Here is a 14839-nt window from a genome sequence, read left to right as displayed (position 1 = left end):
AGTTAATTACACCGAAGGTAGACACAAAATGCTGGGGTAACTCAGCGGGACAGGCAGCATCTCTGGAGAGATTACACCTTTATGTTGCCATTTGCCTTGTGTTTGTTGCCTATTTATTTCTCTAGCTCTCTTGTCCTGCTACCCAGCATGGGTTGAACCTTGTCCAGGCTCGAACTGCTGTCTTGTGTGTCTGGTCAGACAGGTGTAGTCATGGTCAGACAGGTGTAGCCATGGTCAGACAGGTGTAGTCATGGTCAGACAGGTGTAGTCATGGTCAGACAGGTGTAGTCATGGTCAGACAGGTGTAGCCATGGTCAGACAGGTGTAGCCACGGTCAGACAGGTGTAGTCATGGTCAGACAGGTGTAGTCATGGTCAGACAGGTGTAGCCATGGTCAGACAGGTGTAGTCATGGTCAGACAGGTGTAGTCATGGTCAGACAGGTGTAACCATAGTCAGACAGGTGTAGCCATGATCACGCAGGTGTAACCATAGTCAGACAGGTGTAGCCATGGTCGGGCAGGTGAAGCCATAGTCAGACAGGTGTAACCATGGTCAGACAGGTGTAACCATGGTCAGACAGGTGTAACCATGGTCAGACAGGTGTAGCCATGGTCAGACAGGTGTAACCATGGTCAGACAGGTGTAACCATGGTCAGACAGGTGTAGCCAGGGTCAGACAGGTGTAGCCAGGGTCAGACAGGTGTCACCATGGTCAGACAGGTGTAGTCACGGTCACGCAGGTGTAGCCATGGTCAGACAGGTGTAGCCATGGTCACGCAGGTGTAGTCATGGTCAGACAGGTGTAGCTATGGTCAGACAGGTGTAGCCACGGTCACGCAGGTGTAGCCATGGTCAGACAGGTGTACCCACAGTCAGACAGGTGTAGCCACGGTCAGACAGGTGTACCCACGGTCAGACAGGTGTACCCACGGTCAGACAGGTGTAGTCATGGTCAGACAGGTGTAGTCACGGTCAGACAGGTGTAGTCATGGTCACGCAGGTGTAGCCACGGTCAGACAGGTGTAACCATGGTCAGACAGGTGTAGCCATGGTCAGACAGGTGTAGCCATGGTCAGACCGCTGAGGGAGGGGCTCATGTCTTTGGTGCCATTCCAGGGGGTGGGCGCTGTGGAGGGGGAGGTGAGGGACAGGTGCCAGTGAAGGGAGTCAGGCCAGGGTAAGTGAAGCATTCACCTGCACCATCACTGCCTGGTGCAGAGCTGAACGCCCAGGTAAGGCCTGCACCGTGACACCACGCACACAAGAACCCAGCAGTCAGACACATTGTTTAAGCAAGCATGTAATGAGAATATGATTGACTCAAGCAGCCAGTGGCCCAGCACCCACTCTGCTGCTGTCTCTCCCAGTGCCTCCCCCCCACCTCGCTCTCGCTCTCCCTCTCGCCGACTTCTCTCCCTCTCGCCGACTTCTCTATTCCAGGTAGCCGATATGAAGATTCCCGCGGCCACCGCCCACTGCCACTACTTGGCCCTCCATTGTGCTCGCCACCACATGTGCTGGGTGCTGATGCAGTTTAATCTCCCCCAGGACCTGACACAAGAGGGGAACAAACACATTAGCAGCGGCAGAGATTGGAGCCAAACCTGCAGCCAGCTCTGTCCACCCTAAGGTGCAGCCGCTGAACATAATGAATGATATTATAATATAATATATGTGTGGATATAAATAACTCGCACGTATACGCAGGGCGGTGCTGGCTCGAAGGGCTGAATGGCCTATTCCTGCACCTATTGTCTATTGTCTATTGTCTATTGTTCGTTAGCACATTTACAGATGACACCAAGATTGCCAGGGTTGTGGACTCCGAGGAAGGCTGTAAAGGTATAAACTGGGACATAGATCGGCTACGGAAATGGGCAGAGAAATGGCAACTGGAGTTGAATCCAAATGCAACTATGAGGTGTTGCACTTATGGAGGTCAAATAGTCCTCAACAGCATTGATGCATAAGGATCTTGGAGAGAAGGAATGGGTGACGTTTCACAGAGTGCTGGAGTAACTCAGCGGGTCAGGCAGCATCTGTGGAGAGATGGAATGGGTGACGTTTCGGGTCGAGACCCTTCTTCAGACTGATGTCAGGGGAGGGGGCGGGACAAAGGAAGGATGTAGTAGGAGACAGGGAGACAGTGGGAGAACTGGGAAGGGGGAGGGGAAGAGAGGGACAGAGGAACTATCTAAAGTTAGAGAAGTCAATGTTCATACCGCTGGGGTGCTAACTACCCAAGTGAAATATGAGATGATGTTCTTCCAATTTGCGGTGGGCCTCACTATGACAATGGAGGAGGCCCAAAACAGAAAGGTCAGACTGGGAGTGGGAGTGGGAGTTGAAGTGCTGAGCCACCGGGAGATCAGGTTGGTTAAGGCAGACTGAGCGAAGGTGTTGAGCGAAATCTTGTCGCTCCACTGCCTCAACTTTCTGTCCTATTTCTTATTCTGGAGATTTCAGTAACCTCTCCTGTGCTCTCAGAGGGACCTGAGAGAAGTATAGGAAATGAGAGGCATAGGTAGAGAAGACCATTAGAACCGTTTTCCCAGGATGAAGAAATCAAATACCAGAAGGCACAGCTTTAAGGTGAGTGGGCAAAGTTTAAAGGAGATGTGTGGGCCAAGTGTTTTGGAAAGGGGGGTGAATGCGTGGGATACACGGCGGGGGGTTATGGGTCAAGCAGATACGATAGTGGCGTTTGGGCAACGTTTGGATAGGCACATAAATATGCAGAAGATGGAGGGATATGGATCATGTGCAGGTAGATGAAAGATGGTCTTGGCATCATGTTCAGCAAAATCATTCTGGGCCAAAGGGCCTGTTCCTGTGCTGTGACTGTTCTGTGTTCTAACTCACACCAACAATGCAATCCCTGCCAAGGTCACTCAACTGGGTGACATGTACCCAAACATGCAGCGTCGGTTCACTAGGTTAATTCCCGGAATGGCGGGACTGTCGTATGTTGAAAGGCTGGAGCGACTGGGCTTGTATACACTGGAATTTGGAAGGATGAGGGGGGATCTTATTGAAACATATAAGATAATTAGGGGATTGGACACATTAGAGGCAGGAAACATGTTCCCAATGTTGGGGGAGTCCAGAACAAGGGGGCCACAGTTTAAGAATAAGGGGTAGGCCATTTAGAACGGAGATGAGGAAGAACTTTTTCAGTCAGAGAGTGGTGAAGGTGTGGAATTCTCTGCCTCAGAAGGCAGTGGAGGCCAGTTCGTTGGATGCTTTCAAGAGAGAGCTGGATAGAGCTCTTAAGGATAGCGGAGTGAAGGGGTATGGGGAGAAGGCAGGAACGGGGTACTGATTGAGAGTGATCAGCCATGATCGCATTGAATGGCGGTGCGTACAGGCTCGAAGGGCTGAATGGCCTCCTCCTGCACCTATTGTCTATTGTCTATTGATCCAGTACCAATCTGGATTACCAGGTGACCCAGTACCTAACTGGGGAACCAGTGACCCAGTACCTAACCAGGTTACCAGGTGACTGACCCGGGCCAGTGAAGATCAACCCAGGCCAGTGACACTCTGGCCAGTGACTGACCCAGGCCAGAGAGACTGACCCACACCAGCACTGCCACAGCTGCTCTCAGCTCTCACCAGATCGGTCTTGGTGTTGACGGCCTGTGCACTGTTTGTCCCACTGCCACCAGCAAGCACTGTGTCGCCAGTGCAGTATCGAGCAGCGTAGATGAACTCTCCGTGATCAAGGTCTGAGGGGAACACGATATTCTTCTCTGGCGTTGTTTTCCGGAAGTCCCAGATCTGCAGAGCATTCCGAGCGACCCACGAGCCCGTTAGGATCTTGTTGTTCTGATCAAAGGAAAGCAGAAAGTTTACAGCGCGGGGTAGACAGAGCTCCCTACAGACCCAGCCCATCAACAACACGGGACAGTGGGAACAACACGGGACAGTGGGAACAACATGGGATAGAGGTGAGAACACGGGACAGTGGTGAGAACACGGGACAGCGCGGGGTAGACAGAGCTCCCTACAGACCCAGCCCATCAACAACACGGGACAGTGGGAACAACACGGGACAGTGGGAACAACATGGGATAGAGCGGGGTAGACAGACCTCCCTACAGACCCAGCCCATCAACAACACGGGACAGTGGTGAGAACACGGGACAGTGGGAACAACACGGGACAGAGCGGGGTAGACAGACCTCCCTACAGACCCAGCCCATCAACAACACGGGACAGTGGTGAGAACACGGTACAGTGGGAACAACACGGGACAGTGGTGAGAACACGGGACAGTGGGAACAACACGGGACAGTGGGAACAACACGGGACAGTGGGAACAACATGGGATAGAGGTGAGAACACGGGACAGTGGTGAGAACACGGGACAGCGCGGGGTAGACAGAGCTCCCTACAGACCCAGCCCATCAACAACACGGGACAGTGGGAACAACACGGGACAGTGGGAACAACACGGGACAGAGCGGGGTAGACAGACCTCCCTACAGACCCAGCCCATCAACAACACGGGACAGTGGTGAGAACACGGGACAGTGGGAACAACACGGGACAGAGCGGGGTAGACAGACCTCCCTACAGACCCAGCCCATCAACAACACGGGACAGTGGTGAGAACACGGGACAGTGGGAACAACACGGGACAGTGGTGAGAACACGGGACAGTGGGAACAACACGGGACAGTGGGAACAACACGGGACAGTGGGAACAACATGGGATAGAGGTGAGAACACGGGACAGTGGTGAGAACACGGGACAGCGCGGGGTAGACAGAGCTCCCTACAGACCCAGCCCATCAACAACACGGGACAGTGGTGAGAACACGGGACAGTGGGAACAACACGGGACAGAGCGGGGTAGACAGACCTCCCTACAGACCCAGCCCATCAACAACACGGGACAGTGGTGAGAACACGGGACAGTGGGAACAACACGGGACAGTGGGAACAACACGGGACAGTGGTGAGAACACGGGACAGTGGTGAGAACACGGGACAGTGGGAACAACACGGGACAGTGGGAACGACATGGGACAGTGGGAACAACATGGGACAGTGGTGACAACATGGAACAGTGGTGACAACATGGAACAGTGGTGATAACACGGGACAGTGGGAACAACACGGGACAGTAGGAACAACACGGGACAGTGGGAACAACACGGGACAGTGGTGATAACACGGGACAGTGGGAACAACACGGGACAGTGGGAACAACACGGGACAGTGGGAACAACACGGGACAGTGGTGATAACACGGGACAGTGGTGATAACATGGAACAGTGGGAACAACACGGGACAGCGTTGGTCAGGATGGGGGAAGACACATCTAGCTCCCTCACCCTGAACATAGGATCCCCCCAGGGCTGCGTCCTTAGCCCCCTACTGTACTCCCTGTACACACATGACTGTGGGGCCAGGTTCAGCTCAAACTCCATCATCAAGTTTGCTGATGACACTGTGGTGGTGGGCCGGATCTCCAACAACGATGAGAAGGCCTACCGGGAGGAGGTGGCTGATCTGGCACTCTGGTGTCAGGACAATAGCCTCCTCTTGAATGTCACTAAAACGAAGGAGCTGATTGTGGACTTTAGAAGGGCTAAACATCCAAGGACGTACACGCCACTGGAGATAAATGGGTCTATTGTGGATAGGGTGAGCAGTTTTAAATACTTGGGAGTCCGCATCACAGAGGATCTGACGTGGGCAACGCACATTGCTGCACTGGTGGGTAAGGCAAAGCAGCGCCTTTACCACCTTAGACAGCTGAGGAAATTCAGAGTGTCTCTGAGGATCCTTCATTGCTTCTACTCTGGAGCTGTAGAGAGCATTCTGTCCGGCAACATTACAGTCTGGTTTGGGAACAGAACTGCCCAGGACAGGATGGCCCTGCAGAGAGTAGTGCGTTCGGCAGAACACACCATGGGAACTACACTCGCCCCCCTGCAGGACCTATACATCAGGAGGTGCAGATCCAGAGCAAGCAAGATCATGAGGGACCCCTGCCACCCCAGTAACGGACTGTTCCAGATGCTACGGTCAGGCAAACGCCTCCGCTGTCACGCTGTGAAAACGGAGAGGATGAGACGGAGCTTCTTCCCACAGGCCATCAGGACTCTCAACTTTTATAACCCCAGACTAAATTTTTGTTGACACTAATAGTAACTTATTAACTTTATTTATATGCTGTAACTGTAATTCGTTTTTGTGCACAACCCGCAGGCATTGCCACTTTCATTTCACTGCACATCGTGTATGTGTACGTGACAAATAAACTTGACTTGACTTGACTTGACTTGACAACATGGGACAGAGGGGGTGACAACACGGAACAGTGGGAACAACACGGAACAGTGGGAACAACACGGAACAGTGGGAACAACACGGAACAGTGGTGATAACACAGGACAGAGGGGGTGACAACACGGAACAGTGGGAACAACACGGAACAGTGGGAACAACACGGAACAGTGGGAACAACACGGAACAGTGGGAACAACACGGAACAGTGGGAACAACACGGAACAGTGGGAACAACACGGAACAGTGGGAACAACACGGAACAGTGGTGATAACACAGGACAGAGGGGGTGACAACACGGAACAGTGGGAACAACACGGAACAGTGGGAACAACACGGAACACAGTGCTGACAACACGGAACAGCGGTGAGAACATGGGACAGCGCCGACAACACGGAACAGCGCTGACAACACGGAACACAGCGCTGACAACACGGAACAGCGGTGAGAACACGGGACACAGTGCTGACAACCAAAGATACTAAAGGATCAAGATAGACCACTCGACCCTGGACTGGTCATGGCGCCATTTTAGTAGACAGTAACTTGCAGAAACATTTACAAAGAATAATAACACAATGTGTGAATGATAGATGAGATATAGTCTGCATTTTCACGGTATTACTAAAACAACGGTTTGCTTTCTAAAAAGGCTCCTTTGCGGACGACACTTCAGTACAGAGTGGTCCATCTTGCTCCTCTAGTATCTTTGGTGACCGACCCCCCCCACTGCCCCGTTGCCGGGGGTTACCTTGATGTCGATGCCGGGGCCACAGATGTGGGGGCCGTTGATGACCTTTCGAGCCTCGCTCGCCATTCGCTTGTCCCAGATCTGGCGAGAGACGGGGTCAGTCCAGGATCAGTGGGGGTCAATCCAGGGTCAGTGTGGGGTCAGTCCAGGGTCAGTGGGGGTCAATACAGGGTCAGTATGGGGTCAGTCCAGGGTCAGTGGGGGTCAATCCAGGGTCAGTATGGGGGTCAGTCCAGGGTCAGTATGTGGTCAGTCCAGGGTAAGTGGGAGTCAGTATGGGGTCAGTCCAGGGTCAGTATGGGGTCAGTCCAGGGTCAGTGGGGGTCAATCCAGGGTCAGTATGGGGTCAGTGGGGGTCAGTCCAGGGTCAGTATGTGGTCAGTGGGGGTCAGTCCAGGGTAAGTGGTAGTCAGTATGGGGTCAGTCCAGGGTCAGTATGGGGTCAGTGGGGGTCAGTCCAGGGTCAGTATGGGATCAGTCCAGGGTCAGTGGGTGTCAATACAGGGTCAGTATGGGGTCAGTCCAGGGTCAGTATGTGGTCAGTGGGGGTCAGTCCAGGGTAAGTGGGAGTCAGTATGGGGTCAGTCCAGGGTCAGTGGGGGTCAATCCAGGGTCAGCGTGGGGGTCAGTCCAGGGTCAGTATGTGGTCAGTGGGGATCAGTCCAGGGTAAGTGGGAGTCAGTATGGGGTCAGTCCAGGGTCAGTGGGGGTCAGTCCAGGGTCAGTATGGGATCAGTCCAGGGTCAGTATGGGGTCAGTGGGGGTCAGTCCTGGGTCAGTAGGGGTCAGTACAGGGTCAGTCCTGGGTCAGTGGGGGTCAGTCCAGGGTCGGTGCGGGGTCCGTCCAGGGTCAGTGTGGGAGTCAATGCGGGTCAGTCCAGGGTCAGTGGGGGTCAGTCCAGGGTCAGTATGGGGTCAGTAGGGTTCAGTACGGGGTCAGTCCTGGGTCAGTCCAGGTCGGTGCAGGGTCGGTCTGGGGTCAGTGCAGGAATGGTCAGACTGGGGTCAGAGGAGCATGGCCGGGGTCGCGACCCCTCACCTTGATGGAGTCGTCCCAGCCACCAGACACAAAGATGTGTCTCTCCTGAGGGTGGAATCGCAGGGCGTAGATTCGGCGAGTATGGCCATCAATGGGACGCAGCTCCTTCCCACTCGTCACGTAGTCCGCTGGCTCCAGCACGTTGACCAACTGCAGGGGCAGAGGTCAAACCCTGACCCCACGCTGAACTCTAACCCCAGTCTGCACTATGAACCCCAAAGTGACCACACACTTAACTCTGACCCCAGACTGCACCATGATTCTAAAACTGACCCCACACTGAACTCTGACCGCAGTCTGCACCATGAACCCCAAAGCTGACCCCACTCTGAACTCTGACCCCAGACTGCACCATGATTCTTAAACTGACCCCACACTGAACTCTGACCTCAGTCTGCAGCATGACTCTAAGACTGACCCCACACTGAACTCTGATCTCAGACCGCAGCGTGACTCTAAAACTGACCCCACACTGAACTCTAACCCCCCACCTTGAATTCTAAAACATGAACTGATCATGACCTCCATGCTGAACTCTGATCCCAGTCTGCCGTATGAACTCTAGAACTGAACCGCACACTGAACTCTTACCCTGGTCTGAACTCTGATCCCCAAAACTGGCCCCGTAGCCTGAAACCGTTCCCCCGCTGAACTCTGACCCCTCACCTGGTTGTTGCGGGCATCGTAGATCTTGATGCCGCGGTTCCGGCCGGCGGTTGCAAATGTAGAGCCATCAGCTGAGATGTCGACCGCATACAGCTGGTTCTCCTCCTCTGGGGGAAGAGGGGGATGGCAGGGGAGAGAGCAGAGGGCACGGGGGGAGCAGAGGGCAGGGAGCAGAGGGCACGGGGGGAGCAGAGGGCACGGGGGGAGAGCAGAGGGCAGGGGAGAGAGCAGAGGGCAGGGGGGGAGAGTAGAGGGCATGGGGGGAGAGGGCACGGGGGGAGAGGGCACGGGGGGAGCAGAGGGCACGAGATGTCGACCGCATACAGCTGGTTCTCCTCCTCTGGGGGAAGAGGGGGATGGCACGGGGGGAGAGCAGAGGGCACGGGGGGAGAGCAGAGGGCACGGGGGGAGAGGGCACGGGGGGAGAGGGCACGGGGGGAGCAGAGGGCACGAGATGTCGACCGCATACAGCTGGTTCTCCTCCTCTGGGGGAAGAGGGGGATGGCACGGGGGGAGAGCAGAGGGCACGGGGGGAGAGCAGAGGGCACGGGGGAGAGCAGTGGTCAGGGAGGGAGAGCAGAGGGCACGGGGGGAGAGGGCACGGGGGGAGCAGAGGGCACGGGGGGAGAGTAGAGGGCATGGGGGGAGAGGGCACGGGGGGAGCAGAGGGCACGGGGGGAGAGGGCACGGGGGGAGCAGAGGGCACGGGGGGAGAGGGCACGGGGGGAGAGGGCACGGGGGGAGAGGGCACGGGGGGAGCAGAGGGCACGGGGGGAGAGGGCACGGGGGGAGAGGGCACGGGGGGAGCAGAGGGCACGGGGGGAGAGGGCACGGGGGGAGCAGAGGGCACGGGGGGGAGAGGGCACGGGGGGAGAGGGCACGGGGGGAGCAGAGGGCACGAGATGTCGACCGCATACAGCTGGTTCTCCTCCTCTGGGGGAAGAGGGGGATGGCAGGGGAGAGAGCAGAGGGCAGGGGGGGAGAGCAGTGGTCAGGGGGGGAGCAGAGGGCACGGGGGAGAGCAGAGGGCAGGGGGAGAGCAGAGGGCAGAGAGCAGAGGGCAGGGGGAGAGCAGAGGGCAGAGAGCAGAGGGCAGGGGGAGAGCAGAGGGCAGGGGAGAGAGCAGAGGGCAGAGAGCAGAGGGCAGGGGGAGAGCAGAGGGCACGGGGGAGAGCAGAGGGCAGGGGAGAGAGCAGAGGGCAGAGAGCAGAGGGCAGGGGGAGAGAGCAGAGGGCAGAGAGCAGAGGGCAGGGGGAGAGAGCAGAGGGCAGAGAGCAGAGGGCAGGGGGAGAGCAGAGGGCAGAGAGCAGAGGGCAGGGGGAGAGCAGAGGGCAGAGAGCAGAGGGCAGGGGGAGAGCAGAGGGCAGAGAGCAGTGGTCAGAGGGGGAGCAGAGGGCACGGGGGGAGAGCAGAGGGCACGGGGGAGAGGGCAGGGGGAGAGAGTACAGGGCAGGGGGAGAGCAGAGGGCACGGGTGAGAGAGCAGAGGGCAGAGAGCAGAGGGCAGGGGGGGAGCAGAGGGCAGGGGGAGAGAGCAGAGGCCAGGGGAGAGAGCAGAGGGCAGGGGAGAGAGCAGAGGGCAGAGAGCAGAGGGCAGGGGAGAGAGCAGAGGGCAGGGGGGGAGCAGAGGGCAGGGGAGAGCAGAGGGCAGAGAGCAGAGGTCAGGGGGGAGCAGAGGGCAGGTGAGAGCAGAGGGCAGAGAGCAGTCAGGGGGGGAGCGGAGGGCAGGGGTGGAGCAGAGGTCAGAGGGGAGAGAGCAGAGGTCAGGGGAGAGGGCAGGGGAGCAGAGGGCAGGGGGAGCAGAGGGCAGGGGAGAGCAGAGGGCAGAGGTCAGGGGAGAGCAGAGGTCGGGGAGAGCAGAGGGCAGGGGGAGCAGAGGTCAGGAGGGAGCAGAGGTCAGCGGGGGTCAGAGGGCAGGGGAGAGCAGAGGTCAGGGGAGAGCAGATGTCGGGGGAGAGCAGAGGGCAGAGAGCAGAGGACAGGGGGAGCAGAGGTCAGGGGGGAGCCGAGGGCGGGGGGGGAGCAGAGGTCAGGGGGGAGAGCAGAGGGCAGGGGGGGAGCAGAGGGCAGAGAGCAGAGGGCAGAGAGCAGAGCGCAGGGGGAGAGCAGAGGGCAGGGGAAGGAGCAGAGAGCAGAGGGCAGAGAGCAGAGGGCAGGGGAGAGCAGAGGGCAGAGGAGAGCAGAGGGCAGGGGAGAGAGCAGAGGGCAGGGGGAGAGAGCAGAGGGCAGGGGGAGAGAGCAGAGGGCAGGGGGAGAGAGCAGGGGGGAGCAGAGGGCACGGGGGGAGCAGACGGCAGGGGAGAGCAGAGGGCAGAGAGCAGAGGTCAGGGGGGAGCAGAGGGCAGGGGGGGAGCAGAGGGCAGGGGAGAGCAGAGGGCAGAGAGCAGAGGTCAGGGGGGGCAGAGGGCAGGGGGGAGCAGAGGTAAGGGGAGAGGGCAGGGGAGCAGAGGGCAGGGGGAGCAGAGGGCAGGGGAGAGCAGAGGGCAGAGGTCGGGGAGAGCAGAGGTCTGGGAGAGCAGAGGGCAGGGGGAGCAGAGGTCAGGAGGGAGCAGAGTTCAGGGGGGGTCAGAGGCAGGGGAGAGCAGAGGTCAGGGGAGAGCAGAGGTCGGGGGAGAGCAGAGGGCAGAGAGCAGAGGACAGGGGGGAGCAGAGTCAGGGGGGGAACCGAGGGCGGGGGGGAGCAGAGGTCAGGGGGGGCGCAGAGGTCAGGGAGAGCAGAGGTCAGGGGGAGAGCAGAGGGCAAGGGGGGGAGCAGAGGTCAGGGGGAGCAGAGGTCGGGGGGGAGCAGAGGGCAGGGGGGAGCAGAGGTCAGGGGGGAGCAGAGGTCAGAGGGACAGAATGGTCGCCCTTCCCCGCCCTCCCCCCCAGTTAACCTCCCTCTCTGCCCCAGACGTTCCCACATGACGGGGCCTCAATCCCCGGGAGGTCGTGGCCACTGACCCCACCTGTGAAGGTGGCGACGCAGGTGGCCGTCTGTGTGTTGTAGATACTGACGGTGCCATCGGCTGCCACCGTGATCAGGTGCGTGTTGTCCGTCGGGTGGAAGCACAGCCCTGTGGTGGCCTGGCGTGAGACCCCACCACTGAACAGGTCCCGCACCGGCTTCCCAGACACTGGGTCGATCGCCTGGGGGAGACAAGGGGGTACAAACAGAGGGGGCAATGGGGAGAAGGGGGTACAAACAGAGGGGGCAATGGGGAGAAGGGGGTACAAACAGAGGGGGCAATGGGGAGAAGGGGGTACAAACAGAGGGGGCAGTGGGGTACAAACAGAGGGGGCAATGGGGAGAAGGGGGTACAAACAGAGGGGGCAATGGGAGAAGGGGGTACAAACAGAGGGGGCAATGGGGAGAAGGGGGTACAAACAGAGGGGGGCAATGGGGAGAAGGGGGGCAGTGGGGAGAAGGGGGTACAAACAGAGGGGGCAGTGGGGAGACAAGGGGCAACAAACAGAGGGGGCAGTGGGGAGAAGGGGGGGGCAGTGGGGAGGGGTGGGGGGGGAGATGGGGCAGTGAGGAGACAAGGGGGTACAAACAGAGGGGGCAGTGGGAGGGAGGATGGAGGTGGCAGTGGGGAGGGAGGATGGAGGGGTCAGTGGGGAGGGAGGATGGAGGGGGCAGTGGGGAGGGAGGATGGAGGGGTCAGTGGGGAGGGAGGATGGAGGGGGCAGTGGGGAGGGAGGATGGAGGGGTCAGTGGGGAGGGAGGGATGGAGGGGGCAGTGGGAGGGATGGAGGGGGCAGTGGGGAGGGAGGATAGAGGGGGCAGTGGGGAGGGAGGATAGAGGGGGCAGTGGGGAGGGAGGATGGAGGGGTCAGTGGGGAGGGAGGATGGAGGGGGCAGTGGGGAGGGAGGATGGAGGGGGCAGTGGGGAGGGAGGATGGAGGGGGCAGTGGGAGGGATGGAGTCGCTGGTGCAGTAGAGGGAGTTAAGTACAGGAGGGAGCAAGTCAGGAGATAGATGATGAGGGTTAGGGCAAGGGTCAGTGCAAGAGTTAGGGGCGAGGGTCAGAGTTTAAAGGTTAGGGGCGAGGGTCAGAGTGTAAGGGTTAGGGGCGAGGGTCAGAGTGTAAGGGTTAGGGGCGAGGGTCAGAGTGTGAGGGTTAAGGGTGTGTCAGAGTGCAAGGCCCAGCAGCGAGGGTCAGAATGCAGGGTGCGAGGGTCAGAGTGCAGGGTGCGAGGGTCAGTTTGTAAGGGTTAGAGGCGAGGGTTATAGTGTAAGGGTTATGGGCGAGGGTCAGGGTGCAAGGGTTAGGGGCGAGGGTCAGTGTAAGGGGCAGTTGAAGGGCTAGGTGTCACGGTGTAAGTGTGAGGGTCAGGGTGCAAGGGCCAGCAGCGTGGGTCAGAGTGTAAGGGCCAGGGTCAGAGTGTAAGGGCCAGGGGCGAGGGTCAGAGTGTAAGGGTTAGAGTGTAAGGGTTAGGGGTGAGGGTCAGTGTAAGGGCCAGCTGTGTGGGTCAGAGTGTAAGGGCCAGGGGCGAGGGTCAGAGTGTAAGGATCAGAGTGTAAGGGCCAGCAGCGTGGGTCAGAGTGTAAGGGTTAGAGTGTAAGGGCCAGCAGCGTGGGTCAGAGTGTAAGGGTCAGAGTGTAAGGGTCAGAGTGTAAGGGTTAGAGTGTAAGGGTCAGAGTGTAAGGGTCAGAGTGTAAGGGTCAGAGTGTAAGGGTCAGAGTGTAAGGGTCAGAGTGTAAGGGTTAGAGTGTAAGGGCCAGAGGCGAGTCTCGGGGGGCCGGCAATACCTGGATGGCTCCGTTGCCGAAGCCGACTATGAGCTGGCGACCGTCGGGAGAGAGCGCCAGGCTGTAGATTCCCTGAGTGTCCCTGGTCAGTGGAATGGCGTGCCTCACCTTCAACTGGCTGGGTGGTGCCTTCTTTGCCACCTTGTCCCTGGATCGTGAGGCCATCCTGACGCCCCACACGTCGCCAAACAAGCAAGGTCTGGGGTGCTGGGGCCGAGAAACAACGTCAGCCAGGCACCCAGAGTGGGGAGCAGCCAGCCCTGGAGCTGGCCCCAGTTACAGCCAGCCTTGGAGCAGGCCCCAGTTACAGCCAGCCCTGGAGCTGGCCCCAGTTACAGCCAGCCTTGGAGCTGGCCCCAGTTACAACCAGCCTTGGAGCTGGCCCCAGTTACAGCCAGCCCTGGAGCTGGCCCCAGTTACAGCCAGGGAGCTGGCCCCAGTTACAACCAGCCCTGGAGCAGGCCCCAGTTACAGCCAGCCCTGGAGCAGGCCCCAGTTACAGCCAGCCCTGGAGCTGGCCCCAGTTACAGCCAGCCTTGGAGCTGGCCCCAGTTACAGCCAGCCCTGGAGCTGGCCCCAGTTACAGCCAGCCCTGGAGCTGGCCCCAGTTACAGCCAGCCCTGGAGCAGGCCCCAGTTACAGCCAGGGAGCTGGCCCCAGTTACAGCCAGCCCTGGAGCTGGCCCCAGTTACAGCCAGCCTTGGAGCAGGCCCCAGTTACAGCCAGGGAGCTGGCCCCAGTTACAGCCAGCCCTGGAGCAGGCCCCAGTTACAGCCAGGGAGGTGGCCCCAGTTACAGCCAGCCCTGGAGCTGGCCCCAGTTACAGCCAGCCTTGGAGCTGGCCCCAGTTACAGCCAGGGAGCTGGCCCCAGTTACAGCCAGCCTTGGAGCAGGCCCCAGTTACAGCCAGCCCTGGAGCAGGCCCCAGTTACAGCCAGCCCTGGAGCTGGCCCCAGTTACAGCCAGCCCTGGAGCTGGCCCCAGTTACAGCCAGCCTTGGAGCTGGCCCCAGTTACAGCCAGCCCTGGAGCTGGCCCCAGTTACAGCCAGCCCTGGAGCAGGCCCCAGTTACAGCCAGCCCTGGAGCTGGCCCCAGTTACAGCCAGCCCTGGAGCAGGCCCCAGTTACAGCCAGGGAGCTGGCCCCAGTTACAGCCAGCCCTGGAGCTGGCCCCAGTTACAGCCAGGGAGCTGGCCCCAGTTACAGCCAGGGAGGTGGCCCCAGTTACAGCCAGCCCTGGAGCTGGCCCCAGTTACAGCCAGGGAGCTGGCCCCAGTTACAGCCAGGGAGCTGGCCCCAGTTACAGCCAGCCCTGGAGCAGGCCCCAGTTACAGCCAGCCCTGGAGC

At 59.1% G+C, this 14839-nt stretch overlaps 1 protein-coding gene across 1 annotated transcript; it reads right to left on the bottom strand.

The window, feature by feature from the left end:
- Nucleotides 1-1355: 1355 nt before the first annotated feature.
- Nucleotides 1356-13694, bottom strand: LOC144602631 (uncharacterized). Its single transcript, XM_078415765.1, has 7 exons — nucleotides 13493-13694; nucleotides 11706-11886; nucleotides 8762-8868; nucleotides 8096-8245; nucleotides 7057-7137; nucleotides 3618-3830; nucleotides 1356-1553 (listed from the first exon to the last, which is right to left on the bottom strand). Exons 1-7 carry the CDS (start codon nucleotides 13655-13657, stop codon nucleotides 1434-1436), a joined length of 1017 nt encoding a protein of 338 aa, XP_078271891.1. The 5' UTR covers nucleotides 13658-13694; the 3' UTR covers nucleotides 1356-1433.
- Nucleotides 13695-14839: the final 1145 nt, after the last annotated feature.

The sequence above is a fragment of the Rhinoraja longicauda genome, chromosome 19 (genome assembly GCF_053455715.1).
Source record: "Rhinoraja longicauda isolate Sanriku21f chromosome 19, sRhiLon1.1, whole genome shotgun sequence".
NCBI lineage: Eukaryota > Metazoa > Chordata > Chondrichthyes > Rajiformes > Arhynchobatidae > Rhinoraja > Rhinoraja longicauda.
The sequence above is the reverse complement of the archived record's forward strand: the minus strand, read 5'-3'. Positions and strand labels throughout refer to the sequence as shown.

What these genes read in the sequence shown, in the direction of transcription:
- LOC144602631 (XM_078415765.1), bottom strand. Translation starts at nt 13,657, where the DNA reads ATGGCCTCACGATCCAGGGACAAGGTGGCAAAGAAGGCACCACCCAGC. An exon ending in GCCCCGGCATCGACATCAAG is followed by an intron (nt 3,831 to 7,056) that starts GTAACCCCCGGC and finishes TCCTTTGATCAG; the next exon opens with AACAACAAGATCCTAACGGG. An exon ending in TCAACACCAAGACCGATCTG is followed by an intron (nt 1,554 to 3,617) that starts GTGAGAGCTGAG and finishes CTCTTGTGTCAG; the next exon opens with GTCCTGGGGGAGATTAAACT.